This window comes from Talpa europaea (genome assembly GCF_964194135.1).
Source record: "Talpa europaea genome assembly, chromosome: 15".
NCBI lineage: Eukaryota > Metazoa > Chordata > Mammalia > Eulipotyphla > Talpidae > Talpa > Talpa europaea.
The window spans coordinates 45544855-45570982 of NC_140083.1; the positions used below are offsets into that span (position 1 = coordinate 45544855).

Genomic DNA, 26128 nt, shown 5'->3' on the forward strand with positions numbered 1-26128 from the left:
CAACAAAGTTGCATAACTAATTCACTGTCAAGGAAGAAATAGTGATGCTATTGCTTGACTCCAACATCTCATTCTTTCTTTTATGTACAGCTCCTCCACTATGTACCATGCTGACCTAGGTCTTCAGCATGTATACATCAAACACAAACACCCCATGTGCCATTGAGTGAAACATTTTCCCTATTGTCCTAATACTTAGGCTCACAATGTCATAGGCCAAACAGACTCCAAACACTATGAGTCACTTAGAGCACATGAGAAGTAAATAACAAAATTTAACTTAGCATGATTGTTCTCTTTGAAAGTGTCAAGCAGGGCCTTTCTGGTGGTACAAGGGTGAAGCCTCAACACTATCAAGCTATCCCTAGCCACTGTGACATGAGTTCGATCCCTGGCCTAGGAGCTGACCCACATGGCACAGCAGAATTTTCCTGTCTTGCCCACTGCTCCCCTCAGCAGTGTATTTCAGTAGATCTGCCTGTTTTGTTCCCCACTCTGTCTCTGGGTGAATCCTCTCATCCCCCACACCTCTGACCTAGACCCTAGTTCTTGTATGCATTAATAAATAAAATAAATCTTTAAAAAAGGTGTCAAGCAAATGATATTTGCACTTATTATATTATTTAAATTGATTTGGAAATTATTTTATTCCATGTGTAGGGTGTACAGTGACCTGTACCAAGTCTATTCATTTCTGTCTGGAGATCAAGACTCAACTATTCTCATCCTATATGCTGTTTTAGTGAATTATTCTTCCTATTCTCACCTCCACCATACATCCTATTAGTTATCTCTCACTACTCAGCTTTTACGATACATGCTGGTCTTCAAATGTATTCTCTTCAGTTGAATGGATATAGAATTATGCTGAATTTAAAAATGAACCTTGGTTTGAAACTTAGGTCATTCCAAGTAAGAACCAATACTCAGATATTCCATGAAGATTCCTGGACCATCTTTTCCCATACAAAACTATTCTTTCTTTGCAATGTCTGCTGTGTTAGTGTGATGCATTTCTATATTTGTCTTCCAATTGATTCATGATAATAGTCTTTATAGACTGATTTCTTTGCTTATGCCTCTTTTGTAACCTCTCTTGCTATTTAGCACAGGGCACAAAGCAGAATTATTTGTGGTTATTCAATGAGAAATATTCTTTCCTAAACTTTTTTACTTTAAAAAATATGAACATATGAATTTTACCATGATTCAATTATAGGAAAACATTACCATCACTGATTACAATAGCCCTCTTTCATCTGTGCATTTATTATTTTTTAAACCACTTGAAGTATTTTAGAAGTTCTCTTTGTTGAAATACTCTTGAAAGGGCCTTTTATTTTTGTATATAAGATACCTGAAACAGATCCTTAAAGAGACTTGAAAGTGAGAGGTTAGTTCAGAAAAAATCTAATTTCCAGTGATATGAGAGGAAATTTCTAAAAAAAAAAAAAAAATCCTACAATTCCTAGAAAGCTTCATAATGCAGAGTGTGTATGAGTGTGTGTGTATGTGTGGGGGGGTACTTCATCAAGACCCAAACAACCATAGAGTAAGATTTACAGCTTGTTACAGAATGATGCAAATTTGCAATTAGATGTTATATGTTGAAACATAGGAGAATATGGGGCCACTACCTTTTAAGCTTCTTGTTGAAGGAAACAATGAACTCATCATAATAACCCTTTTAAAGCTGTTATTCCACATTGGGAGTGATAGAATTAAGAAAGAAGAAATGAATACAGCTGGAAGGGAGATAGAGATAGGACAGTTTATATTGATGACTTAGGAAATGTTGCACTTAGATATGAAAAACACAGCTGCACTTGAATTATCTGGAATTCTAAATGTGAAGACAAAATTACCACCCAATGATACCTAAGCCATTATGAGTCATAAGAAAAAGACATCTATTAAGAATAGCACCTAAAACTCTTATGATGCATGGCCTAGGCTGGATAATGGGAGAAAACACTGTCTATAAAAGACTGCATGTTTGACGTAGATCCAGTCCTGTTGGCGCCTTTTGCCTGTTGTCCTTCCTCCATAAATTATAACCATTTCAAGGAAAAGAATAGTGTACAGAACTATAATGCAGGAGCCTATTCTTGAGTACCAAGTGAATTAATTTTGTGCTTTTCTTAATCATTTAATAAGATTGATTGAATGCCTAATTAATTGTTTGTATATGAGACTCTAGATAAATGAAGGTATTCAACAGTGATTAGGTGTTGTATAAGGATGTTCACTATCAGCTAATCTTCAAAAATAGTTCCTCTTGTAAAGTTCAGAAATCACTGTTTGCTAAAGATACATGGCTCATCTGTTGTTATCAAACGTGACTGGAAATGAAGAACAAATACTTATGTTAAGCAATTATGTAAATAAGTTCATGTATTTTAAAAATGAGTGAAATAGAAACTAAAGAATTTTCTAATCCGATTACCTTACTTAGCCAGCAAATACAGATGTGTTGAAGAGTCAAATATCTCAGCATTATCTTAGTTAGGTTTACAGCAGCATGTCCCTTTGAGTGTTAAATGAAACCAGTGAAAATATTTTCCTACAGTGTTTTATCTAAATAGAAAGATATGCAATTAGAGACGGTTTGTTGTCTCTAAGTCTACATCAATTCAGTAAGTGATAAAATATTATTCATTAAATATGTACATTTAAATAAAATGTGATATTCTGATTCTTCTAGGAAAGGCACTTAGTACCTAACTTAATTGTACTCATTAAAATATTTTCATAAAACAGATTTTCCCACATCAAGCACTAACATGTAAAATTTTCTTCAAAAGTCTTAGACAAGAGAGATTCTATTTAAATCCATATTTTTTAAATAACTATGTTATGATTGTGAACATTATGGTTCAAAGTTAAAGGCCTGAAAAAGTAAAATGCAGAGAAGAAATCAGGCAAAATGCTCCATGACATTGGCTTCAGTGATGGAACCTTGATACTAAGGGAAACCAAAGGGAAACCAAAGCAATAATAAACAAATGGGACTACATAAAATTTAAAAAGTTTCTGTACAGTGAAAGAAACTATCATTAAAATGAAAAGACACCCTAGTGAGTGGGAGAATCTATTTGTACATCTGATCAGGGGCTAACATCCATAATCAACCAAGAACTCATACAAATTCAACAATAAGAAAACAACTCAATCCAAAAAAAGGGGGGCAGAAATGATAGATATTTCTCAAAGAAAGACATAAAGGTGACCAACAAACACATGAAACAGATGCTCATCAACACTTATCATCATGGAATTGAATATCACAACCACAGTGAGACACCTCACACCTGTGAGAACAGCCCATATTAAAAAGAACAGAAATAACAGGTGTTGGTGAAGATACATAGAAAAAGGAAACTTCATAAAATGTTGGCGGGAATGTATATTTGTCCAATCCCTATTAAAAACAGTATAGACATTTATCAACAAATTAAAAATGGGTTTAACAATTGCACTTCTAGATATCCACCTAAAGAAGGCAAAAACACTAATTCTAAGGGATATATGCACTCCTATATTCATTGAAGCACAATTTACAACCTAAGTGCCAAACAATATATGGGTAGATAAAGAAGATATGGTATATACACACAATGGAACTCTCTCCATTTCTAACAACATGGAAGGAGCTGGAGGGGACTGTTCTAAGTGAAGTTAAGTCAGAGGAGAAAGACAAATACCAAATGATTTCATTTATATGTGAAGTATGTAGAAACAAAAAAAAAATGAGCAGATAAAACTAAACTAAAAGAAACCCCAGAAATATGACTACAGTATTGAGGCTACTAAAGGGGGCCTGTCAGGAGCGTGAGGCAAAATGGGGAGTATGCTGTAGAAGACTATGAATGCCTTGGTGTGAGTATAGTGTGATAACAGGTGTGATCCTGCACCTGTGAATCATATACAGTGTTGTAAACTAACATTACCTTGATAAAAATAACACAATAAAAAAGATGTGAAATCAATTTATCTTTTTAAAGCAAAAGTAAAAATGTCTTTCATTTTAATGTTTACAATTTTAAGTAATTTTGCATTCCCTCAAAATAAAGTTAAGAAATATGCATTCAGGGCCTCCCTGGTGGCTCAAGGTGTTAAGACACAACCTATGAAGCTGTCACCAGCCTCTCCAACAGGAGTTCAATTCCCCAGCTGGATGGGGAGCAACCTATATGGTGCAGCAGACCTCTCCTGACTGGCCCGCTGCTCCCCTCAGCAGTGTACTTCAGTCAATCTGCCTGGTCTGTTCCCCACTCTGTCTCTGGTGAGTCCTCTCACCCCCCACACCTCTGGCCTATACCCCAGACTCTTGTATACATAAATAAATAGATCTTTTAAAAAAAGAAATATGTATTCAACTTTTGTTTGGAAAAGTTACATGCAACTTTTGATCAGCTATTATCACTCATAGAAACATCATGAAAGTATATTTGACCTCTGCTTTAAATATACCACTTTCTGGATTTCATCCACATTCTTGTACTCAAGTGTCTGTAATCACTGCCATTGACTTCTGTCCAGATTAGGTTCTCCAGGAAGCCAATTCTGAGATACAGCTTAGGTGCAAGATGTTTGCTAGGAGCATTTCCTTTGTGGAAATGAGAAGAAAGAAGCAGGGAGAGGGAGAACTGAATGATGATGAAGGTCCAACAATTGTAGTGGACCCTAGAGCTAGAATTACTTTTCATAGTGTCCTGGTGCAGGCTAGGATGGCAGGTCCATTATTCACTTACAACAATCCATTACGAGAGGTGGGTCTACTGGGAGGAGAATAACCTTGGGTAAGGGAACCCTCTGCAGTTAACAGGACCCCAAAGGTAGTTGACAGGTGAAGTTTTGCAATGATAGCACTCTCCGCAGCTGAGGTAACAAGACCTTTATAGAACATCACACGTACTTAACTCCAAAGACATGTGCTTGATCACACTGGCCGTTCATTTTTAAAGATTCTTTCTAGTGGCTTCTCCCACAACTTTCTGCACATTCTCTTTTTCTGTCATCTCTTTTTCCTGTTTGTCAACATCAGACCCTTGGCTCATAATTCTTCTCACTTTTTAATCTTGTCCTCACATTTTACATCTTTATGGGTGATCTCATCCAACAAATGTTTATATGCTAAGTTTTTGTTTTGAACTTTCACCATCTTGCAGAACATTGCTTAGATAGCCCAAAATGAACTCAACAGCCTTCTCTCCATTCCCAAAACTCACTTATCCTGTTTTGCTTTGTAAATTTCGCTACACCTACTCTGTCTCACAAGCAGGAAACCTGTGGAATTTACTTCCTGGTGGTTCTCAATTCTGTCCTCCCCATTCTTTCCACCACTAACTTATCTTTGCAACAGTCTGTAAAATTATCTCCCTGGGTGTAGCCTTGCAGTAGTACACTGTACACAACCAAGCCCAATTGTCCCCAGGCACACACAACAACCAAGTCCACATTGTTCACCATTATCAGAAGTACCACTTTCCTTAAAAACAAAAATAAAGCCACCAACTAAACATAAAAGTAGGACAGGCAAAATTCTCTGTTCTTATCCACTTCTCAGGCCATATATCCTAGGATCCTGCCTCCCATTTCAGGTTTTAGTAACACATGACTTGACTCTCCTCTTCAAGCCATTCATAACCATCAAATATTTGCCACCTCCTTGGACTTTGCTACCCTTTACTTTTTGGTTTCCTTCCCATTTCCCTCCCATACTTCCCAAAGTCCCATCATGTTGCACTTCTTTGCAATCCTGTGGTAGCCTCTCAGCATCGCTGTTGATTCAATTTTTCACTTATTCATATGAAAATTCTGAACTTATGTGTCCCCCTCTTGCTGCATCTCTTGCTCACATCTGACTTCATATTTCTGTTGGCAAAAAACAGGGCTTCATCTATATCAGGTAATCAGAGCTTACAGAAAGTTTATTCAATTGAACCAATTGAGCCACCTGCAAAGTGTTGGACAAGAGCAAGACATTCTTGTGATGCATCTTCATTTGTTTTTCTGACTGTGAGGCATAGACATCTCATTCAAAGAATTGAAATAAATGGGAATTTATTATAGGAATGTACTGAAACAAGGAAAATGAGACTACTCCAAGGAACAGCTATTATATGCCTTATGTTTCCCTTTCTCATGATCCACATGCTCTATTTCTCCAGTGTCTCTGATTCTCTTGGTGAATCTGATCCGCATAGATCTGACACCCACACATCCAAGTTGCCCAAGATGCCTGAAAATTCCCCTCTCTCTCTGAATTCCTTTGCATCCTAATTTCCTGACTAATTGCCTGTTTCCCATTAAAAAATGTCTGATGCTTAAGAACAAGCCTAGTTGAACCCTCAAATTTATGTGCCAGGTGCCTGGCCCAGGTTAAATCAACTCTTGAGAGTGAAGCAGAGAGGTCAGTCTTTCACCAGAAGCTGTGGCTGAGGCAGGTTAGGGGGCTCTAGGCATCCAAGCATCCTGGTGGACAAGAGTGAATCTCTGCCGACAGGGTGGGGGGTTAAAGGACAATCAAGCACCTGACCTGTCCTCAAAGCGCTAACAATTCAGTCACACACAATTGATCATAATACCAGACAGAAGAACATAAAAAGGAGCTGTCAATATACAAGCACAATACTGTAAGTTCCAAGGTGGGAGATCAATATTTTTAAATCAGTAGTTGCAAAAAACTTTGAACCAAAGTGACAGTGTTAACAGACAGTGGTAGAGGTGGAGCATATAGAGAGCCTTCTTCCATAGAGAGGAGAGAAAGGAATAAGGGACCAAGTTGGGAGGCTGACTGAAAGAGAAAAGCAAAAAGATTGGTCTGGAGGGATTATACATTGCATTAGGAAAGATCAGAGAGCAAAAATATGACAAAGGAATTGAGCACCAATGAAGCAATTTCTTGACTATACTAGGATAAGTCTGGCTTATTTTATAGTAAGTCAGAGTCATTGGATACTTTCCAGGAATATTCCTCCAGCAACAGCATTCAGGGTAGAGCAGCACACCGACAGATTATAAGAGAAAGTTTTACCATGATATCATAGAGTAAATGGAAGGGATTTTGATTATGAGAAAGCAGGAATTGAAGCTGAGAATGAGCGCAAGAACTAGAATTTCACTAAGTGGAGCAAGAAAGCAAGAGTGTCCCTTTGAATTCAGTGCTTTCTAGATAGGGAGACTTTGGGGCTTTCATTAGAGCCAGGAATGTGGGGAAAGGATGACAAAGAATGAGAAGGAAGGGGTGAGACACTAGGGGTTGGGTTTACAAAGTAGGAGAAAATAAATTTTCCTCTGAGGGACACTGGGAGAAGAGAGATTTGAGAAGGGAGATTACAAGAGATTCAAGAAACCCACTGTTCAATAAAGATGACCTTAACATTTAAAAATGATGGGAAGTGATCCTATAACTTCTTATTTTTTTCTGTGAGGATTAAACAAGATGATCCTTAGGGAGGAAGGTGTGGGGAAGTGCTTAGCTCAGTACCTAGAAAACAGCAAGAGCTCACTGGTAGCTGCTGTGGATATTGTAACAATAAAAGATTGTTTCAGTGCAGATTCTATTTCAGTTTATGTTACCAATTCATGCATGCAGGTTTTGGCCGAGACTTTTGAACTGTATCTAGTCAGCCAAATGAATAAATCAACTCTTGTGCTGAGGTGTGTACTTAGGAGAGGACAGTGGTCATATCAACGACATAACTCAAAGAGCTAGCACTATTGTGCTTCTGCCTTTCCAGGATTGAAGGCCATTTCATCTCTCTAATTAGTCAAGTAAGAGAAGAATCCTACATATCACATTATAGGATTTTAATAGACTCTTATAAACAGGTTCAGGTTTACAGTATGAACTTTTAACTACTTGCCTAATTTTTAATACATTGTTTAACACCAAGGAACACCCTAGTGATAATTTCAATTAATCAATCAAAATTATATTTGCTTTATGTGTGAAAAATAAGTTAATAGACTTAGATATTACCATACACTCTCACTTGGAAATAAATCTCTTATAAGGTCAGAAAACCAAGCAAGAAATTGTAGTTTTCTTGGCAGGTGACTATATAATCAGATTAATATGAAACCTACAATTCTGTTTGTGTCAGGAGAAGGGCATTGTTCAAATTACCTATTTATTAATTCTTAAGAGGTTAATAAATGACTTACTTGGAGTAAAATAAGTCACTGCAGATAATAACTGTGTCCCTGGTACATACAAAAATTAATAGATGCATAAGGATATATATGAAAACTGCCTGGTGTGAAGGTTACTGGATTTACCCAAATCCTAGATTTTTGTGACTATAGTCACAGTGGAGTCTCACTGGCCCAACTCCAGCTGAAAACCATTTTCTTAAGGTGCCATTCTCTCTCCTGCCAACTGAGAGTCTTAGCTCCTCTATAGAAGAAAAAAAAATAGCAACAAAATAAAAACTTGACCTCATTTCACACCTAAGCCTACCATTCTGACTGATTCACTGGACTCCTCAGCCAGCACATTTGCTTTTGTTTACTACAGTTATAAGCCTGAAACTGTATTCTACTTGGCCCACATTATCACATCACTAAATCTAGAAGGAAAAATGTGAAAAAAGTTCAAAAAACATGATTCTATTACAGAGGGGAATAAACACTTTGCTCTCAGTCATGCCTTCAGGATTCACAGCTAATCTTAAATGATCACATCTCCTGGTAAGCTTTAATTTGCCTTAGCTTTCAAGAAATAATAACAAAAGAAACAGAAAGGCAGCTGATGTGAGAATTACAAATCTATAGATAAATATGCTTTGGACAATTGGGTGTTAATGTTTGTTTGAGCTAATTTATTTTAATAGACCAGCTAGAAATACTCAGCTTCCAGTGTCATGCCACTTTTGTAAATAGTCTCCTCTCTTAGGAGGGCAACTATGTGCCCTGTGAGCTGGTTCAACACACACTCACTTTCATGTGTGGCGGACTGCCTATCCTCCAAATAAAAATAGAAACTAGTTTGCAGCACCACACGGGGCTCCAGTGTATTATATGAGCCTATCACTGGTTTCCTTTGATATCTTATCTGTTCTGTTAACTCAATAAAGTAGGGTGCAAAGCTGGGGACAAATGAAGGGGGTCCCTTTGGAACAAACAAGTGTGGGACCTTTCAGCGGGGGTTTTAACTTATCTAATAAAAGCCAGTTAAAGGGAAGCCAATGCTTCCATTTTTCACCCCCTTTATTAAAGATCACAAGTACTTCAACTTGGGTGTAGAGAAATAAATTATATCGATGGGGGAGTACAGGTGGAAGCAATAAAGAGTACGGCTTATCTATTTTCTCAAGATTTAGGAAGCACTTAAAGGCAAAATTCACAGGCAAACATCTACAACAAAGACTCCTGCTCCTTAACAAATGCAGTGGTCCTCTCTGAATGCAGCAATCTTGCTTGATTGCTTAAAATATAAACAACTTAATGCTGGCATAACCAGGGAGGATGCGCCTTCCACTTCCTCTATATTATACTTTTGCACCAATTTAGTCATTCAGAGAAGAAAACAGATTGATTCATCCACTCCCCTGCTCCTCCACCACCAGAAGAAAAACAATACTCGAACTCAAAAATCCAGCAAACCAAACTGAAGGAAAGTGTTCCACCTAGAGACTGTTTTCATGAGTCCAAGTGATTGCAAGCTTGCCTGGCAATGAATATGCTTTTAGCCTATCCTTGCAAGTTTGTAGTAAAAAATGAAGCAAAAGGTATTGCCCCTGGTGTAATTAACAATGTTAATCTTCTTTTTCCTCTCTATGGTGATAAAGGAGTCATTTTTATATTTAATTAATGCAGAGGATCATTTTGGAAACTGGCTAATGAGCCTCTGATCACATTACCATGAAAATGTGCATTAACATTGCAACTGAGGAGGCTGTTTCATGTGTAGCAAATCCACTTTGTAATTAGCCCACTGTGAAATGAATCACGTCAGGGGGAATCTGAGGGAACCAGCAGGCAGTGGGCACTTGGCTACTGCTGTGCCCACAGACCACCAACATTCCAAATATTGTCTTTCATCAGCAACATTATCTAAAAACAAAAGTGGTGGTGTGTTAACATCTGGGACAAACTAGAAGAGAGAAATAAACTTTATTTCGCCGAACAAGAAATTGGGACTTGAGCAAATAGCACCAGGGAGAGATGCCTAAATAACATGTTGAAATAACAGAATTTTATCAAAACTATAAAGGCTAGAATATAGTTTTGTTATTTTGATTCTGAAAATCCCTTAGATATACATTAAAGTGATGTCTGAATTTATCCACTCTTTCCTAGGTCACATACAGATGTGTAATAAGCTCTTGAAACGAATTTCTAGTGCTAAACAAACAAAAAAGATATATCTAAAGAGAATCCATGAACAAGTGATAAAATTCCTTCATGTCCTTTTGAGGCCAAGACACGGCATTATATATGTTTTTCTCAGACAATATAACTAACTAGGCAAGTTCTTCTTCTTAAATCAGAGTAAAAATTCCTAATTAATCAAATAATTCCTCTGCCTAACAAGATTTGGCAAGAAACTTTTCCTGTCTGTTCAAAATAACAGATCACAGACCCATTAAATCCCAGGATTTATGCAGACAATGATACATTTGATTTTCAAATGTCAACACTACTCCAAAATGAAAGAGGTGTCTCAAAATATTACAGACATGGATCTCCGTGTTATTCCTTTTCCTTGACTGACATTTTGGCAGTAGAATAAAAAAATGTTAAAAGAATCTCACAGGAAGTCATCTGAAGGGGGAGTGGCAAGGAAATTGAAAACTGCCACCCAAAACCCCCCCCAAAAAAAAAAAATCCCAACCGGCAAGTCTGCCCTTCATCCTGAAATGCACTGAAAGAAAACATAAAGCTAGCCACAATTCATTTACCATCTTTCAGACCAACACAAAGCCTGGCTGTTTAGTTGCTGCTATCAGAATCAGACCCTGCACTCACCTGGGAAACTTCATACAGCAGTTTGTAGTGTTCCTCTCTTTTCTGAAAAGTGCACAAATTGCAGCCCATTCTAAGAAGCAGAGGGAGAGAGCCAATCTTCTAATTTCCCCAGAACTGAAAGGCAAGTGAACTGAAAGGGAATCACCATCCAGACTTGACTACTGTTTTTCATCAGTCACTTCAGCCCAGAAACACAGACAAACCGCGTTCGCTGGCAGCGCAAGCCAGGCTGGTGTGTGGAGCATGCATGCTCTTCTTCGCTTTCCTAAGTATCTTGCACTCACAGATACACACACAGAGTTTCCAGTCAGTTCATAGCAACGCTCCCCCTGTCTCTGCATCAGTGCACATGACTACACAGATTCCAGCTCATGAATATTAATAGTACCTCATTGATTATTTATGACAGAACATGTTAGCAGGGAGGGGTGCCATAGATGCTGCTGATGACAGATGAATATTCACTAATTAAGAAGCAAATGTAGAGTGGTTAAACAAAATTCACTTGTGTCAATACCATCTCTGTTTATTAAGGATAGAAGGGTTGAGCACAGGGCATTTTTAAAAAGAACATACACTTAATTTCTCCACTGATGTAAGCTCTTAATGTGGGAAGAAGAAATTCAGGAAAAGAAATATATTTGGTTCATATCTCCATGTTTTGCAACAATTAGAAGAAATATTTCTAGCATTATTGAGTCGAGGGGAAAATGAATAGATGCAATTATTTAAATTTGTAAAATAAAAGCAGAAGCAAAGGGGGAATTTGGGGAGTGATGTGGGAAAGGACTTAGAAGGGAGGGGTGTCATTTAGGGTTTCAATTATGACTCTACAAAAATAATTGTGTAGCCCTATGTAAAGACCATTCTTACTAGAAAGGAAATAAGGTATTATTTTTTCAGTTAAATAAAGAACATTTAAGCAATAGGAGAAGAAGATGCTTGTACAGGTAATAAATATTTTAATTAGATAATAAGGGCATGTCTATTGAATATAAATTTTCAGCAGTGTAATGCATGCAGATCTATATTTAAAAATTAGATAAATGCAATGCCTTTTCTGAGACAAATTTCAAATACATATAGCATTTATGCTAATTTTATTAAAGTCATATATAATAATTCAGAAAGCTGACATTAGCAATATTTAAACTCTAATGTAATACACAGGGACTCCACATATAATGCTATATTTAGAGTACACATTGTACAGAGGTGAACACAGACTTAAAAACTAAACTTAGATGTTTATATAATAGAGAGGTAATATATTTAATTTTACGCTCTCACAGACAGATACATTGTCTTGCAAGATGGCAATTTTTGTCCCCTATAAATATACCACAAACAGCAAAAGCAGATAATAAAGGAAAATTCTTTTTGTTTCTATACTGACTCATCCACAACCTCTGCTAATTAAGAAGTATGTCCTTGTTCCAGCACATCTTTAAACTGGACAAGATAGCAGGTGGGTTCCAAAGCAAAAATAATTACTTGGAAATTGATGACTCTGGTTAGGAATTACATTGGATCCTGAAGATTTTTAATTGCTCAACACTTATGGATAGTTACTTTTGGGGGTACAATTTCCTAAAAGTGCTTTGTCAAATGTTTAGAATCGATAACAGGAAATGATTCTAATGAGCACTAATTGTTAACAAATTGGCTTTGCAACTAGCAACACCTCAACATCAGCAAGTAGCAAGGAGAGGAGCAATCATCTGCTGCTTATCAGTCGTTTCCCCTGAGATGTAATAATCCGATTTTCTGGGCCTAATTTCACCTAACAGGCTGGATAAAAGCCAAGCTGAGAGACCTACATGAAAGTGGCATCATAATTGGGAATACTGCCTGTGACCAAAGGTCATCAGGACTTCTTGCAAATTAGAAAACACAAGTCATGGATATTAATCATCTTGATTCTTTTATGAAAAGAATGTTTTTGTGCTGGTATTTGAGGGGGGCTTCATGAAAATCAGTGGTGGCCAAAACCAAAAGCGATTTCAGATGCAGTTGTAAAAATATATGTTTGATGCTTTTTAAGATTTTAATTTTCTCTGAGTTTCTAAAGGACTTTGCATGAAGTAGTTGTTATGTTGGAGTTCATATCCTCAATGCAAGCATTGATTATTCATGGAAGAGTTAGGTATTGCTGAGCTGTGAAAGAATTAAGAGTTATAGGTGATGCTACACATTTAAAAGTCAATCAAGGAATTAGAATACAATAAGGCAAGGATGGTTCATTCATCTATCAAAGAACTATTTGCTTTCTCTGCTGATAACTTAGCAATGCAACCAGTATTGAAAGCTAATTAGGAAGTTTAATTATCAAAGCTTTTGTTGCTTATTGGCACTTGCTTTTCATGAGTTTTGTTGTTGGATTTTACAGAAAAATCAAACAATTTGTAGCTTTAAAAAGTATTCTCTTATTTATGAAAAAGAGTGAACATTCCAGAGAAGTGAGCATTTTCAAAGTGAAATTATTCTTGCAGCAATTTCTCTTGGTTGTTTTCTTTTTTTTAAAGATTTATTTATTTATACAAGAACTGGGATACAGGCCAGAAGCACAGGAGGTTAGAGGATTCACCAGAGACAGAGCGGGGAACAGAATCCACAGACTGAAAAAATACACTGCTGAGGGGAGCAGTGGGTGAGACAGGAGAGGTCTGCCACGCCATGTGGGAATCTCTCTGGCCAGCAGGGATCAAACTGGTGCTGCAGAGGCTGCGGACAGCTTCACAGCACAGTGCTCAATTTCCTGTGCCACCAGGGAGCCCTTGGTTGTTTTCTTTATGCATTTCTAGTCTCCTGTTCTTCAGTTTCTATTTTAGGAAGTAAGGGCAGCTTTTACATTCATTTATCAAATGCTGCCTGTGACCCATGTCCATATTCTTGGAAAAAATTCACTGAAGTGTAAAAACACATATTGGGTATGAATTTCAAGATATAGCTATTTTTTTTAATTATCTTTAATTTGTGTTGGTTATTCCCCCCAAAGCAGTGATATTTAAAATATAACACATTTGGACCTCCTTGGTGGCCTACTGGTTAAGTCTCAGCACTCTCACCACTACAGCCTGAGTTCCCAACCAGGAGCTACCCACACAAGGCACAGCAGGCCTCTCCTGTCTCACCCGCTGCTCCCCTCAGCAGTAGATTTCAGTCAGTTCACCTGTTCTGCTCCCCACTCGGTCTCTGGTGAATCCTCTCACTCTTGCACCTCTGGCCTACACCCCAGTTCTTATATGCAAACAAATAAAAAATAAAAGTAAAAATTAATAAATATGACACATTGTCATCAAGATCTAGGCTGGTGTGTAGAAGGCTAAGTGAGAACTAAACATAAGGAAGGAACCCAGCATTTACCTTGTTTTTCTTGAATAAGCTGTACCAACAAGTAACTAAAGAGTGGATGAGAGGGAGTTTCTCCTTATAGAATTATTACAGCTAATAAATAAAGAATGATACAACACACACCCATGTCAGCAATTTCTTAATTAATCAGTGGATCTAGGTACTGATAATTAATGACTTCTGACATGAGACACTCACAAGCATGTAGGAGATAACTGGCTGTTATGTATCACTTGATAGTGGAAAACTACATCCCCTTTGAAACAGCCTCCCCCAAAGTGAACAAATTACATGGGAAGCAAATGACAGAGGAACATAATCAGTGTATACTGCAAGTCAGAAGGAGGAAGACAAATAATGTATGATTTCATTCATATATCGTATGTGAAGAAATGAAATAAAAGAAACAGATAAAACTGAACCAAAATAAACCCTAGAAATATGATTACAAAATTAAGACACCTAGAGGTGGGGGGGTGTGGGAACGGGGGGATAAGTGGGGAGGGGGCTTAACCATCTATGGTGGAGAATATGGGTGCTTTGGTTGTGGAAATGGTGTGGTGACATATGCCCCTTAATCACATAAGGTGTTGTAAACCAATGTTACTGCAATTAAAATAAATTAAATAATCTATACCTTGGAGAAACAAACTCAGACTACATAGATTGATACATATTCTAGTGGGGGAGGGAGGAGAGAGAGAGAGAGAGAGAACACGAGGAAGGGAGGGAGGGTGAGGTAGAGGGAAGAATGATGGAGAAGTTTAGAGATTAAGAGACTTCAAAACATTTAGAAACACAGATTCCTAAACTGTATTTTCAGGCATGCATATCATTTGGGCGCTAAAAGTATAAATAAAAATAAAAATGTGAGACTACTAGAAATGTTGGGATGGTGGTTACTATATAGCGGGAGAAAGCATGAAAAAATTCCAGTGTGCCTAGCAATGTTCTAGCTTGTGACCCGGAGAGTGATTTCACAAAGTGATCACATTATATTGTAATAATTCATTTAATTTACTTTGTTTTAGAAATTTCTGCTCTATACAAAAAAAATATTTTACAAATGAATTTTTAAAAGATTTATTTATTTTTATACATGAACCTGGGTACAGGCAAGAGGCTCAGAAGGGTGAGAGGATTCACCAGAGATAGAACAGGCAGATGGACTGAACTACACTGCTGAGGGCAGCAGTGGGCGAGACAGAGAAGGTCTGCCGCACCATGTGGGAATCTCCCTGGCTGGCTGGGAATCAAACCCATGCTGCAGAGGCTGTGGACAGCTTCACAGCACTGTGCTCAAGCTGCTGTGCCACCAGCAAGGCCCTACAAATGAATTTACGAAAGAAACAGAGCATCTGCCCCATTCCCGTGGTTATGTAGTACATAGTATAGTTACTACTGTGACAGAGATAATCCAAATAGGACTCTGAATCCCTCTGAGGCTGTGGCAGTTGCTGTAAAGACTATACAATCATTTTCTCTATTGCATTTGCAGTTACCCTGAAGTTCTTTTCCTCTCCTGGTAAGAAAGTTCAGTAGGTGACTCTGTCCTTGCCATAATCATAGACCTTCCAACTAGACCTGCTGCCTACCTGGACACCCAGCTTACCCATTTCCTTCCTCCTCCTAATCCCACATTCATTTTAGGGGATGCTTGGCCACTTCTGAGTAGACATATTCAGGTCCCTAACATATTCTAAATGTTAACATCTTCCATTCCATCATGAAAATAAAGAACTTGCAGCTCAGAGAAATGGCCACTTACTGAAGGTCAAGCTCAGTAAAGGAAGCTGAACTCAGTTCTCCAATTACAAATCCTGCAGTTGAATTCCTAGCTGATTTGCTGAACCAGCTGTCTTGCAGAGGAAGCAGGAGTCCATCAATATGACATTACCTGATCCTGGGCTGAGGAAATGGTGGCTACTGCTGAGAGGCAGGGGAGGGGAAAGAGAGAGTAACTTTGAAAAAATCGATGTGGCCTAAAATAAGGGAAGTGATATGTGGTTACAAATGTAAACTTTATGTATGTATTTTTTTTTTAGTAGAAGGAATGGGGTATAGACCAGAGTTGTGGAGGAGGAAAGGATTCACGGGAGACAGCATGAGGAACAGAACACATGAATTGACTCAGATACACTGTTGAGGGGAGCAGTGGGCAAGACAGGAGAGGTCTGCTGAGTCCTATGTGGGTCAGCTCCCAGGCTGGGGATGGAACTCTGGCAGTGGTGGTGATATTGCTAAGCCTTAACCTCTAGGCCCTAGGGAGGCTCCCAAAATATTTTTATGTCACAGCTAAGTACCCGCAGTTAGCCAATACTCCTCGATAATCAGTCATTTGACACTGTACTCAAGAACACACAAGGATTGACAGATGCATCCCATTTATCTGGATCTTGCTTGACATTAGCACTTAAAATTTCAATTCCTGGAACCCCTAGAGTAGCAGAATATGTTACCAGAGTGCACACTCTTTATTCAGCTCTATCAAAATTGAACTGTTGTGTACCCATCTTTCTACTTTTACCCTAGATTTTAACTCATTCTGATTATTCTTCCAATTGACTGTTTGTGATCCATTTTAAATATTCCCTTTAACTTTTGAATTCTTAGTGTATTTTATCCATACCCATCTCAAGGAGCATATCATTTTTATATACATGGTCTATGTCTCTCCTGGACTATAAGACATGTTGAGGGCAGCAGTCACATAACTCCTGGAAAAGCTGGGATGGCTTGGCCAATTGCTCTATGAGTTCCTAAAAATTCTAGCGTGGTATCTTTCACACTGCAGGTGTTCAACAAGATCACACTGAATGAATGGATATTATGGGAAGATAAGAGCATACCTGAGTCTGACAAAGATAAGAGTATACCTGGTCTGACATAGATTGGTTCATATTTCTATACCTTGCTTCTTATTAAGGCAGCTTTAAGAAAAACATCAAAGGACTGAAGAACCGTTAAGTATAAGGTATATTTAATTTAGTTAAATTCCGTAAACACAGATTAGGGAGATAATGAGCTAAAAGTGTCTGTGACAGGTATGCAAATGAATAAAGTGTGATCACATGTGTTTATCAGTTTATTTATAAGTCTATACTAGATGCACATTTTAAATTATATTATGCTCTACATTAGCAATCACTTATTCACTTATTTTTCTACAAGTATTTGTTGGGCACTCCTCATATGTTTGATGTATGCAATTGCTTGGTGTTTAGAATTACATGTTATCTCATTAGATTTTCACAGTGACTCTGATCTAAACATGGCAGATAGCATTCCTTATTTGTTAATGCATTAATCATTAGATGTTGAAATTTCACAATGACAGAACACCTACATCTTTTGGCTTTTGACTGTAATGCAGTGTTTTTTTCACAGTATGCCATAATATCAACTAATATCACAAATTGGCAAAAATGTTCAGCTGATAGTTCCCTGTATCATCATGCATTTGGTTGCTGTAACCAACCAAGCTCAACAGTTAAGTGTGTGACCAGTCATCCTTTTCACATTGTATTCAGTAGCTGACCATCTTCATTTTGCATATATATAATCATTGCTTGCAAAACAGAATGCTTTATCAACTTATGAACTCTTGTCATTTTTTTAAGATTTTACTTATTTTGGGCCTCCCCTGGTGGCACAGCAGTTGAGTGCTGGGCTGCAAAGCTGCCCGCAGCCTCTGCAGCGCCAGTTCGATCCCCGGCCACCGGCAAGGGTCCCGCATGGAGTTCAGACCTCTCTTGCCACGCTGCTCCCTTCAGCAGCGTATTTCATCGGTCAGTCTGTCTGTTCTGTTCCCGCTCTGGCTCTGGTGAATTCTCTCACCCTCCCATGCTTCTGACTGTACCCAGTGCTTGTATAAATAAATAAATAAATCTTAACAAAAAAAGAGAGAGGGCCTCCCCGGTGGTGCAGCGGTTGAGCGCTGGGTTGCGAAGCTGCCCGAAGCCTCTGCAGCATCGGTTCAATCCCCGGCTGCTCCCCGGCCACCGGAGGAGGGTCCCACATGGAGTGCAGACCTCTCCTGCCGCCCACTGCTTCCCTCAGCAGTGTATTTCATCAGTCTGCCTGTTCTGCTCCTCGCTCTGGTTCCGGTGAATTCTCTCACCCTCCTGCCCTTCTGACTGTATCCAGTGCTTGTATAAATAAATAAAAATAAATAAATAAATCTTTAAAGAGAGAGAGAGAGGGCCTCCCTGGTGGTGCAGCGGTTGAGCGCTGGGTTGCGAAGCTGCCCGCGGCCTCTGCAGCGCCGGTTCGATCCCCGGCTGCTCCCAGGCCACCGGAGGAGGGTCCCGCATAGCGCGCAGACCTCTCCTGCCGCCCGCTGCTCCCCTCAGCAGTGTACTTCGGTCCTTCTGCCTGCTCTGCTCCCCGCTCTGTCTCTGGTGAATTCTCTCACCCTCCCGTGCTTCTGACTGTACCCAGCGCATGTATAAACAAACAAACAAATAAAATAAATAAATAAATAGAACATGCCTCTAAAAAAAAAAAAAGTGGGAGAGAGAGAGAATACATTATCTAAATAAACAAGAGTTTTTTAAAAAAATATATTTTACTTATTTTATTTTTGTGTAGAAGAATCAGGGTGCAGGCCAGAGGTGTGGGGATGAGGGGTCAGAGGATTCACCAGAGACAGAGTAGGGAGCAGAACAGGCAGATCTACTGAAATACACTGCTGAGGGGAGCAGTGAGCGAGACAGGAGAAGTCTGCTATGCCATGTGGGTTACCTTCCTAGCGGGGGATGGAACTCAGGCCATCAAGGTGGGCCTTCTCAGTGGTTGTGCTGAGACTTAACCCTCAGGCAACCAGGAAATCCCTCAGCTCATGAACTCTTAAGAATTAAAAAACGGGCAGAAGAGCTAAAAAGAAATTTCTCCAAAGAGGAAATGCAAATGGCCAACAGGCATATGAAAAAATGTTCAACATCACTTGTAATCAGGGAAATGCAAATCAAAACTACAATGAGATACCATCTTACACCAGTGAGAATGGCACATATTAAAAAAACTAGTAATGACAAATGTTGGCGAGGTTGTAGAGAAAAACGAATTCTCCTGCATTGCTGGTGGGAGTACAAACTGGTCCAAGCACTCTGGAGAGCTGTGGGAGATTTCTTGACCTACTAACATAGAGCTTCCATATGATTCAGCAATTCCACTCCTAGGTATTTACCCAAAGCACTCAGAAACATTAATTCCAAAGGGCACCTGCACCCCTATGTTTATAGCAACACTATTTACAATAGCTAAGCTATGGAAACAACCCAAATGCCCAAAAATAGATGACTGGATCAAGAAGATGTGGTACATATACACCATGGAATATTACTCAGCATTCAAAAAAGATAAACACATGAAGTTTGCAGCAACATGGATGGAGCTGGAAGGGATCATGCTCAGCAAAATAAGGCAGAAAGAAAAAAGAAAAATACCGGATGGTCTCACTCATAGCAGGTATTTAGAAAACATAAATAAGGGACCAGGAAAAAGACTAATTAATACAAAGTAAAAATCAAAATCAATAAGCAACTATGGACCAGAGACACACTGCAGGGTGGGGGGAGGGAAGAGAGGTGGGGAGAGGAAGGATTAAGGTCAAAATAAGGGGGGGGGTGTAATTGTATGGAGAATATAACCAAAATGATAATGCATACATTGTGCAAAAATGAAAAATGATGTAAGAATTATATAAAATAAAATATTAAAAAAAGAATTGTCAATTATTAACCAGACTCCAGTGGGAGAACAAAGCATGGGATTGCAGAAATCAGTGGAGGTTCCCATCTACGCCTTGTCACTATTCCCTTTGTAGTTGTGTGAAACCTACATAGTCTGCACAGTATGGATAGTACCTTGCAGACTGATTTGTGAAGATGAGATAAAATCCATGCAAAGGGATGAACTGAGAAATAATTTGTTCATATTAGTGTGCTAGTTCATTGTTCTCAAATCGGTCAGCCCTGTATCAAGCCCAGGTTCCTCTATTTTCTATCAATGTGATGCTGGACAAGTCATTATCATTTTGTAAATCTTTGTACTTGGTCTCTCATCTAAAACAAGGGTAATAATAGCATCTACCAAACAACTATTGTAAAGGGTGAGGTTGTAGTGATGATGTAATAATATGTGATGATAATATCATATACGATAAGCCCTGTACATATGGGACCCTAGTAATCATGCATGTACTTAATGATAATAATGATCTCTATGTTAGATTCCCGTATATCTGTCCATTTCCAATTTTTTTGTCATAATAAATCTCTTACACTGTATAAAATTTATTTTATTATAAACTTATATTTATAATTCTATTCATACTTTTAGCTCTTTTGCATTTGTGTTGGTCATTCACCATCTTTATTTATTTATTATTTATTTTTTTATTTTTTTGCAGAGAAGAACTGGGATATTTTTATTTAAATTTTTCTGTAAAAGATATGGAGTGTAGGCCAGAGGTGCAGGGGCGTGGGGTGGGGGTGGTGTTGAGAGGATTCACCAAAGACAGAGTGGGGAGCAGAACAGGTGGATTCACTGAAATTCCCTGCTAAGGGGAGCAGTGGGTGAGACAAGAGAAGTCCTCTATGCCATGGGCTTGGCATCGAACTCAGGCCATGGTGGTGATAGCTCTGAGACTTAACCCCTAGGACATCACATTCAACAACTTCTAAAAGGTTGTTTGTTTCCCAGCCTTTATTAAACACGTGAATAAAAGTGCAGGAAGTCCCCATTTGTCAATGTGATGTGTGTATGCACACCCACACACAAATTTTTTCCATATAAAAATGCAACATAACATTTGTAATAATAACCCTAGTGTTCAATTTATTTCTTTTTATGTATATTGTTTAAGTAATGTGTCCATAAGTGTACAAGAAATCAAATAACAACTGAAGCAAGATTCATACAAATATGAACTAGATAACCTAATAATATTTCTTTGAGGAAATTTTAATCACTAGTAATCAAGCACAGTGCAATACTAGCTTTCTTGATTTGATCACCTGTAAGCCACTGGCTAAGGTATCATGTTTTGCTGTTACGTTGCTTCACAACTGTATGAGTAGGAAGAAGTAATAGCAGGACACTGCCATCACAGTCCTATGAAAGTGGTCCATTAATAGTAAGTGCTGGGGTGCCTCCCTGGTGGTGCAGTGATTAAAGTCTCAGTGCTATTAAGTTATAGCCAGTCACTGCAGCATGAGTTGTATCCCCAGCCAGGTCGCTGACCCACATGGCACAACAGACCTCTCCTGTCTCACCCAATGTCCCCTCAGCAGTGGATTTCAGTGGATCTTCATGTTCTGTTCCCCACTCTGTCTCTGGTGAGTCCTTTCACCCATGGCACCTCTGGCCTATATCCTAGTTCTCATATGCATAAATAAATAAAAATAAATCTTAAAAAATAGTAATAGTAATGGGTAAATACTTTACTTCAACCAGTATTTATTCACTATGTCCCTATATAGGACATGATGGTAGCTCCTAATATTTTTGAAAATAAGAGCTAATACTCAGTAATTTTTGTATTCTAGTCACTGTCTGAGCACCTTATGTTATTAATTTAATTTAATATTCATATAAACTCTCTGAAGTGAGCACTATTAATACTCTTTTTTTTTTTTAATATTTTTGAATGGTAGAACTGGGCTGTAGGCCAGAGGTGCGGGAGGTGAGAGGATTCACCAGAGACAGAGTAGGAAGCAGAATAGGCAGATCTACTGAAATCCACTGCTGAGGGGAGCAGCGGGAGAGACAGGAGAGGTCTGCTGTGCGATGTGGGTCAGCTCCCTGGCTGGGGATTGAACTCAGGCCCTAGCAGTGACAGCCCTGAGCCCTAACCCTAGGCTACCAGGGAAGCCTTGATAATACTCTTAATATAGCTTGTAAGTGGGGAGCCTGGACTGATGTCCAAGCAATCTGCATTCACTGCTCAACTAATGTATTATTTCACCTGTCATAGAGAGTATGTCCAATCCTAAACTAGAAGGCTTTTGGAGATGACTGTAGCACACTGAAATGTAAGTTTCACTGAGAACTAGAAATGTAGTCTGAAATTAATTCCCAAGTTGACTCCTCAAGCATGACTGCATAAAATAGATTGAATAACTCTATGTATTTCACAACCTTACTCCACTCCACTGGTGATAGGGTATGGATGTGCTGAACATGAACTAATAACTATGGCATATGTTCTTTTCTTAGTATTTATTATAGTAGGGAATGTAAGGCATTGTTCGAATCTGCATGTCTTATCTGCACTTTAAGAACAATCACTGACAGTTACTTATGAGGTAAATTTGGATGTTGTGAGAAAAGTGAGGGCATAATTTGCTGATGATTCCCAAATTTAACTCTCTGGACTCAATTGCTCTTTTAAATTTCAAACTCACTTAGTCATTGAATATTTCATTAACATGTGGGTTGTACATAGCACATTAAATTCAATTTATCAAAGCCGAGCTCACAATCCTCTTGTCCCATCACTGTTGCTCTACAGGTGCATTAGATCAAAAGGTGAACTGACTCTCCCCAGGTATTCAAATCTGAGGTCTTAGCATTATCAATGTGAGGTGTTAAGTCTCAGACGTCTTCCTCTCCTTCCCTCCCTTACCATTTTAGCTACTGTCTTTTTTCAGCTGGGTAAATAGGTCATCTTTCTTGGACATTCTAGAACCTGAATATCTCTGTCCCCCCTATATGTTTTCTACATATATAACTAAATCAGTATGAATGAAGAAAAATAAGTGAAGGCAATAGCAAACAAATATTAATAGGAGCAATGGTAATGGGATGCTCAAGATCTAAAGTTTTCTCCACTTCAGAACCCAAGGAATCTCTTCTTTACAGTGGTCCTAGGATCTTCAGACCTACCCTATTCCATGGCCACATTTTTCTATCATGAAAATGGCCCTAATATGGCCATCTGTGACATTAGCACTAGATATCAATATGTCAATGCCAAATAAATTTCTATGAAATTGATAACATAGAATATCTGATTACATAAAAATTCTGTCCAAGGAGACCACCATCATCAGAATGTATACCTGAGTTCTTTTTAAACTTTGAATTTCATTCTAAAGAATTTTTTGAATGAACTTGAATGTTATAATACATACTCCCCAAATGCCACAATTTCCTTACTGTGAAATAAGTATTTTCACAGTACCTACTACAAAGGCATTTTGTCAATATGTGCTTTCCCTGGAATCTGATCCATGTAGAAGCACAATAAATATTAGTTAATTTTATTATAGTTTACAGTATAATATTGCTTTTAAGTATCAAAGTTCCATTACTTTGAAGACGCCCATTAAAGCAGGCAGCTATATTATTGTTTTGTCTGCATTTTTTACAAATGGCCAGATGAATACTTGAAATAGCAGTTTTCTTCTGGAAGGGGCTGCATTCCTCTAAGAGCACTAATGGTTAAAGCTGGAGTGACTAGCAGCCAGGAAGGAGCAGAAAATAACTATATGGATGTAAGAGGGCCAAGACATGGAGTCCCTGCATTCCCCAAGTGTTTGCTGAGTACCACTGTTTACTATGCCCTGTGCCAGCCTAGAGTCACAGTACTTAGCTGGACTATGTATCTGAATCCTTCATGAAGATTTTTCAAATTATAGGTGCACAGGCTCTAACTCCAGGTTTCAAGTCAGCTAACCCAGGTGGGCCAGGAATAGGCTATTTTGAATAACCCACAGAAAATTCAGAAGTGCTTCTCTTTCCCTCCTCCATATCCAGACATCAGCAATAAACCAGACACTCTGGAATCCCTCTCATTGTTACAATTTCTAATATGGTTACTTATATGATTAAGATAATTGGGTCTTTAATATTGATTTTAAAAGGGAGCAAATATTTTCAAAGCACCTACTATATCAAAAGTGCTCTATGTCTCACAGAAATTTTCTGAGGTATATATGTTGTTTTTCACCTAAAAATCTCAGGCCGAGAATATTACGTGATTTGATCAAAGTCACACAACTACTAAGTGGCAGAGCGGAGATTGAAATCCAGAAGGGCTTAACTCTAAGACTCTGCCTTTTCCAACAAGATTTACAACTTCTTATAAGAAGTAGGGCAGCAAGATCCACTTCATATACCACAGTGTCTTTATTCCCACGGGGCATGAATGAAGAGTTTATGGTAGGGTTTTCCTTGAATCAGAGTCATTTTCTCCTTCTATAGTCCTAGATAAATACTACTTATGAGCTGCAGCAGTGAGAAAATTCTTACCAGACCTCTGCTAGCCTGGATTTTAACTTCTGGGATCAGGTATGTGGTGAAGCATGAAGAATTCACCGTTTCTGGTGGGACAGTGAATGGTCCAGCTTCTGGTTGTTGGTGACAGAAAGAACTAACTGACTTCTTATCAGAGTCTACGTTAGTGGATTTTCTATAATGGTCCTTAACTGACCAGGGAAAATGATAAATCCATATACTTTTTAAAAAATATTTATTTTTCATTTATTTATGCATACAAGAACTAGGGTACAGGCCAGAGGTGTGGGGGGTGAGAGGATTCACCAGAAACAGAGTGGGGAGCAGAACAGGCAGATCTACTGAAATTCACTGCTGAGGGGAGCAGCGGGTGAGACAGGAGAGGTCTGCTGTGCCATGTGGGTCAACTCCCTGGCAGGGGATCAAACTCAGGTGCAGTGAGACTTTGATAGCGTTGAGACTTTAACCCCTGCACCACCCATGAGGCCCCATAAGCCCATCTACTTTTTAATAAATATATGATTCTTCTTGGATTTTCAGTATTTCTAGACAGCAGGTTCTACCTGTCTGGAACTCAGTTACTTGCTGTTTGAAATGTTTCATGAGGAGCATTAAGCAGTAGAGATAAAGTCCTTAGGGTAAATGAGGTTATAAAGAATAGTGGCAGGTGAACCTAGGAAATTGTGATTTCAGTCTGAAATTATTAAAATTGCTGTTGAAGTTTCAATCATTCTGAAATTTCCCGGAATTTGAGGTAGCTGTACCAGTTACTGTTTAGTTGTTTGTATCTCTGACCCTAGTGCCTCCCACCTAAATTCTACCTTTCAAAATATGTAACACCTAAAATTGTAGTAAATGGATCCATTTGAATATGCTTATTAAATAAAACTTTTATATTGAGTCTAATAATCTAGTTTTGCCTATAATAATAATACATTCAAACTGTAAGGAACCTTAGAAAATTTTCTTCTGTCATTTCAAAATAAAGATCTCTTCAGTTGAAATGAACAAAAAAATGAAATTATTGATTTTTTTTAAAGATTTATTTATTTTTATACAAGAACCCAGGTACAGGCCAGATGTGCGGGAGGGTGAGAGGATTCACTAGAGACAGAGTGGGGAACAGAACAGGCAGACTGAAGAAATACACTGCTGAAGGGAGCAGCAGGCGAGACAGGAGAGGTCTGCTTCGCCATGTGGGTTGCTCCCTGGCTAGCCAGGGATGGAAATCGTGCTGCAGAGTCTGCAGACAGCTTCAGTGTCGCGCTTAACCGCCTGTGCCACCAGGGAGACCCAAATTATTGTTGATTTTAAACCAGCTATGTGCAGCTTCCTTCTTAGACTGGGGTAGACCCAAAAGTTTCCTGATTAAATCCAGGGAGAAAGAATCCTGTATCTACAAGCAAGACATCAATGTAGTGGAATCACGCAGTGAAAGTGGTCTAGTGTCTAGTTCCCTACCGGAAGAAAGTCATTCAGATGAGCTTCAAGACCTGCATCCAACTATGTCAGAAGGATTTTACTTCATTAAAACCTCTAAAAATTTGAAAATTGT

The 26128-nt window shown here is 38.5% G+C and overlaps 1 protein-coding gene across 2 annotated transcripts in view; it reads right to left on the reverse strand.

Annotated features, from left to right (window-relative positions):
• PDZRN4 (PDZ domain containing ring finger 4) overlaps positions 1–26128 on the reverse strand; it is a gene marked incomplete at both ends in the record, with an annotated part of 382893 nt that overhangs the window by 146525 nt on the left and 210240 nt on the right. The window contains one exon of one of the 2 annotated variants that reach the window (XM_084255238.1): positions 10978–11139. The exons of the other annotated variant lie outside the window; for it this stretch is intronic. Within the exon in view, the coding sequence (XP_084111364.1) occupies positions 10978–11046 (69 nt within the window). Of the gene's footprint in view, positions 1–10977; positions 11140–26128 lie in introns of those variants that run through there. 2 annotated transcript variants of the gene reach the window in all.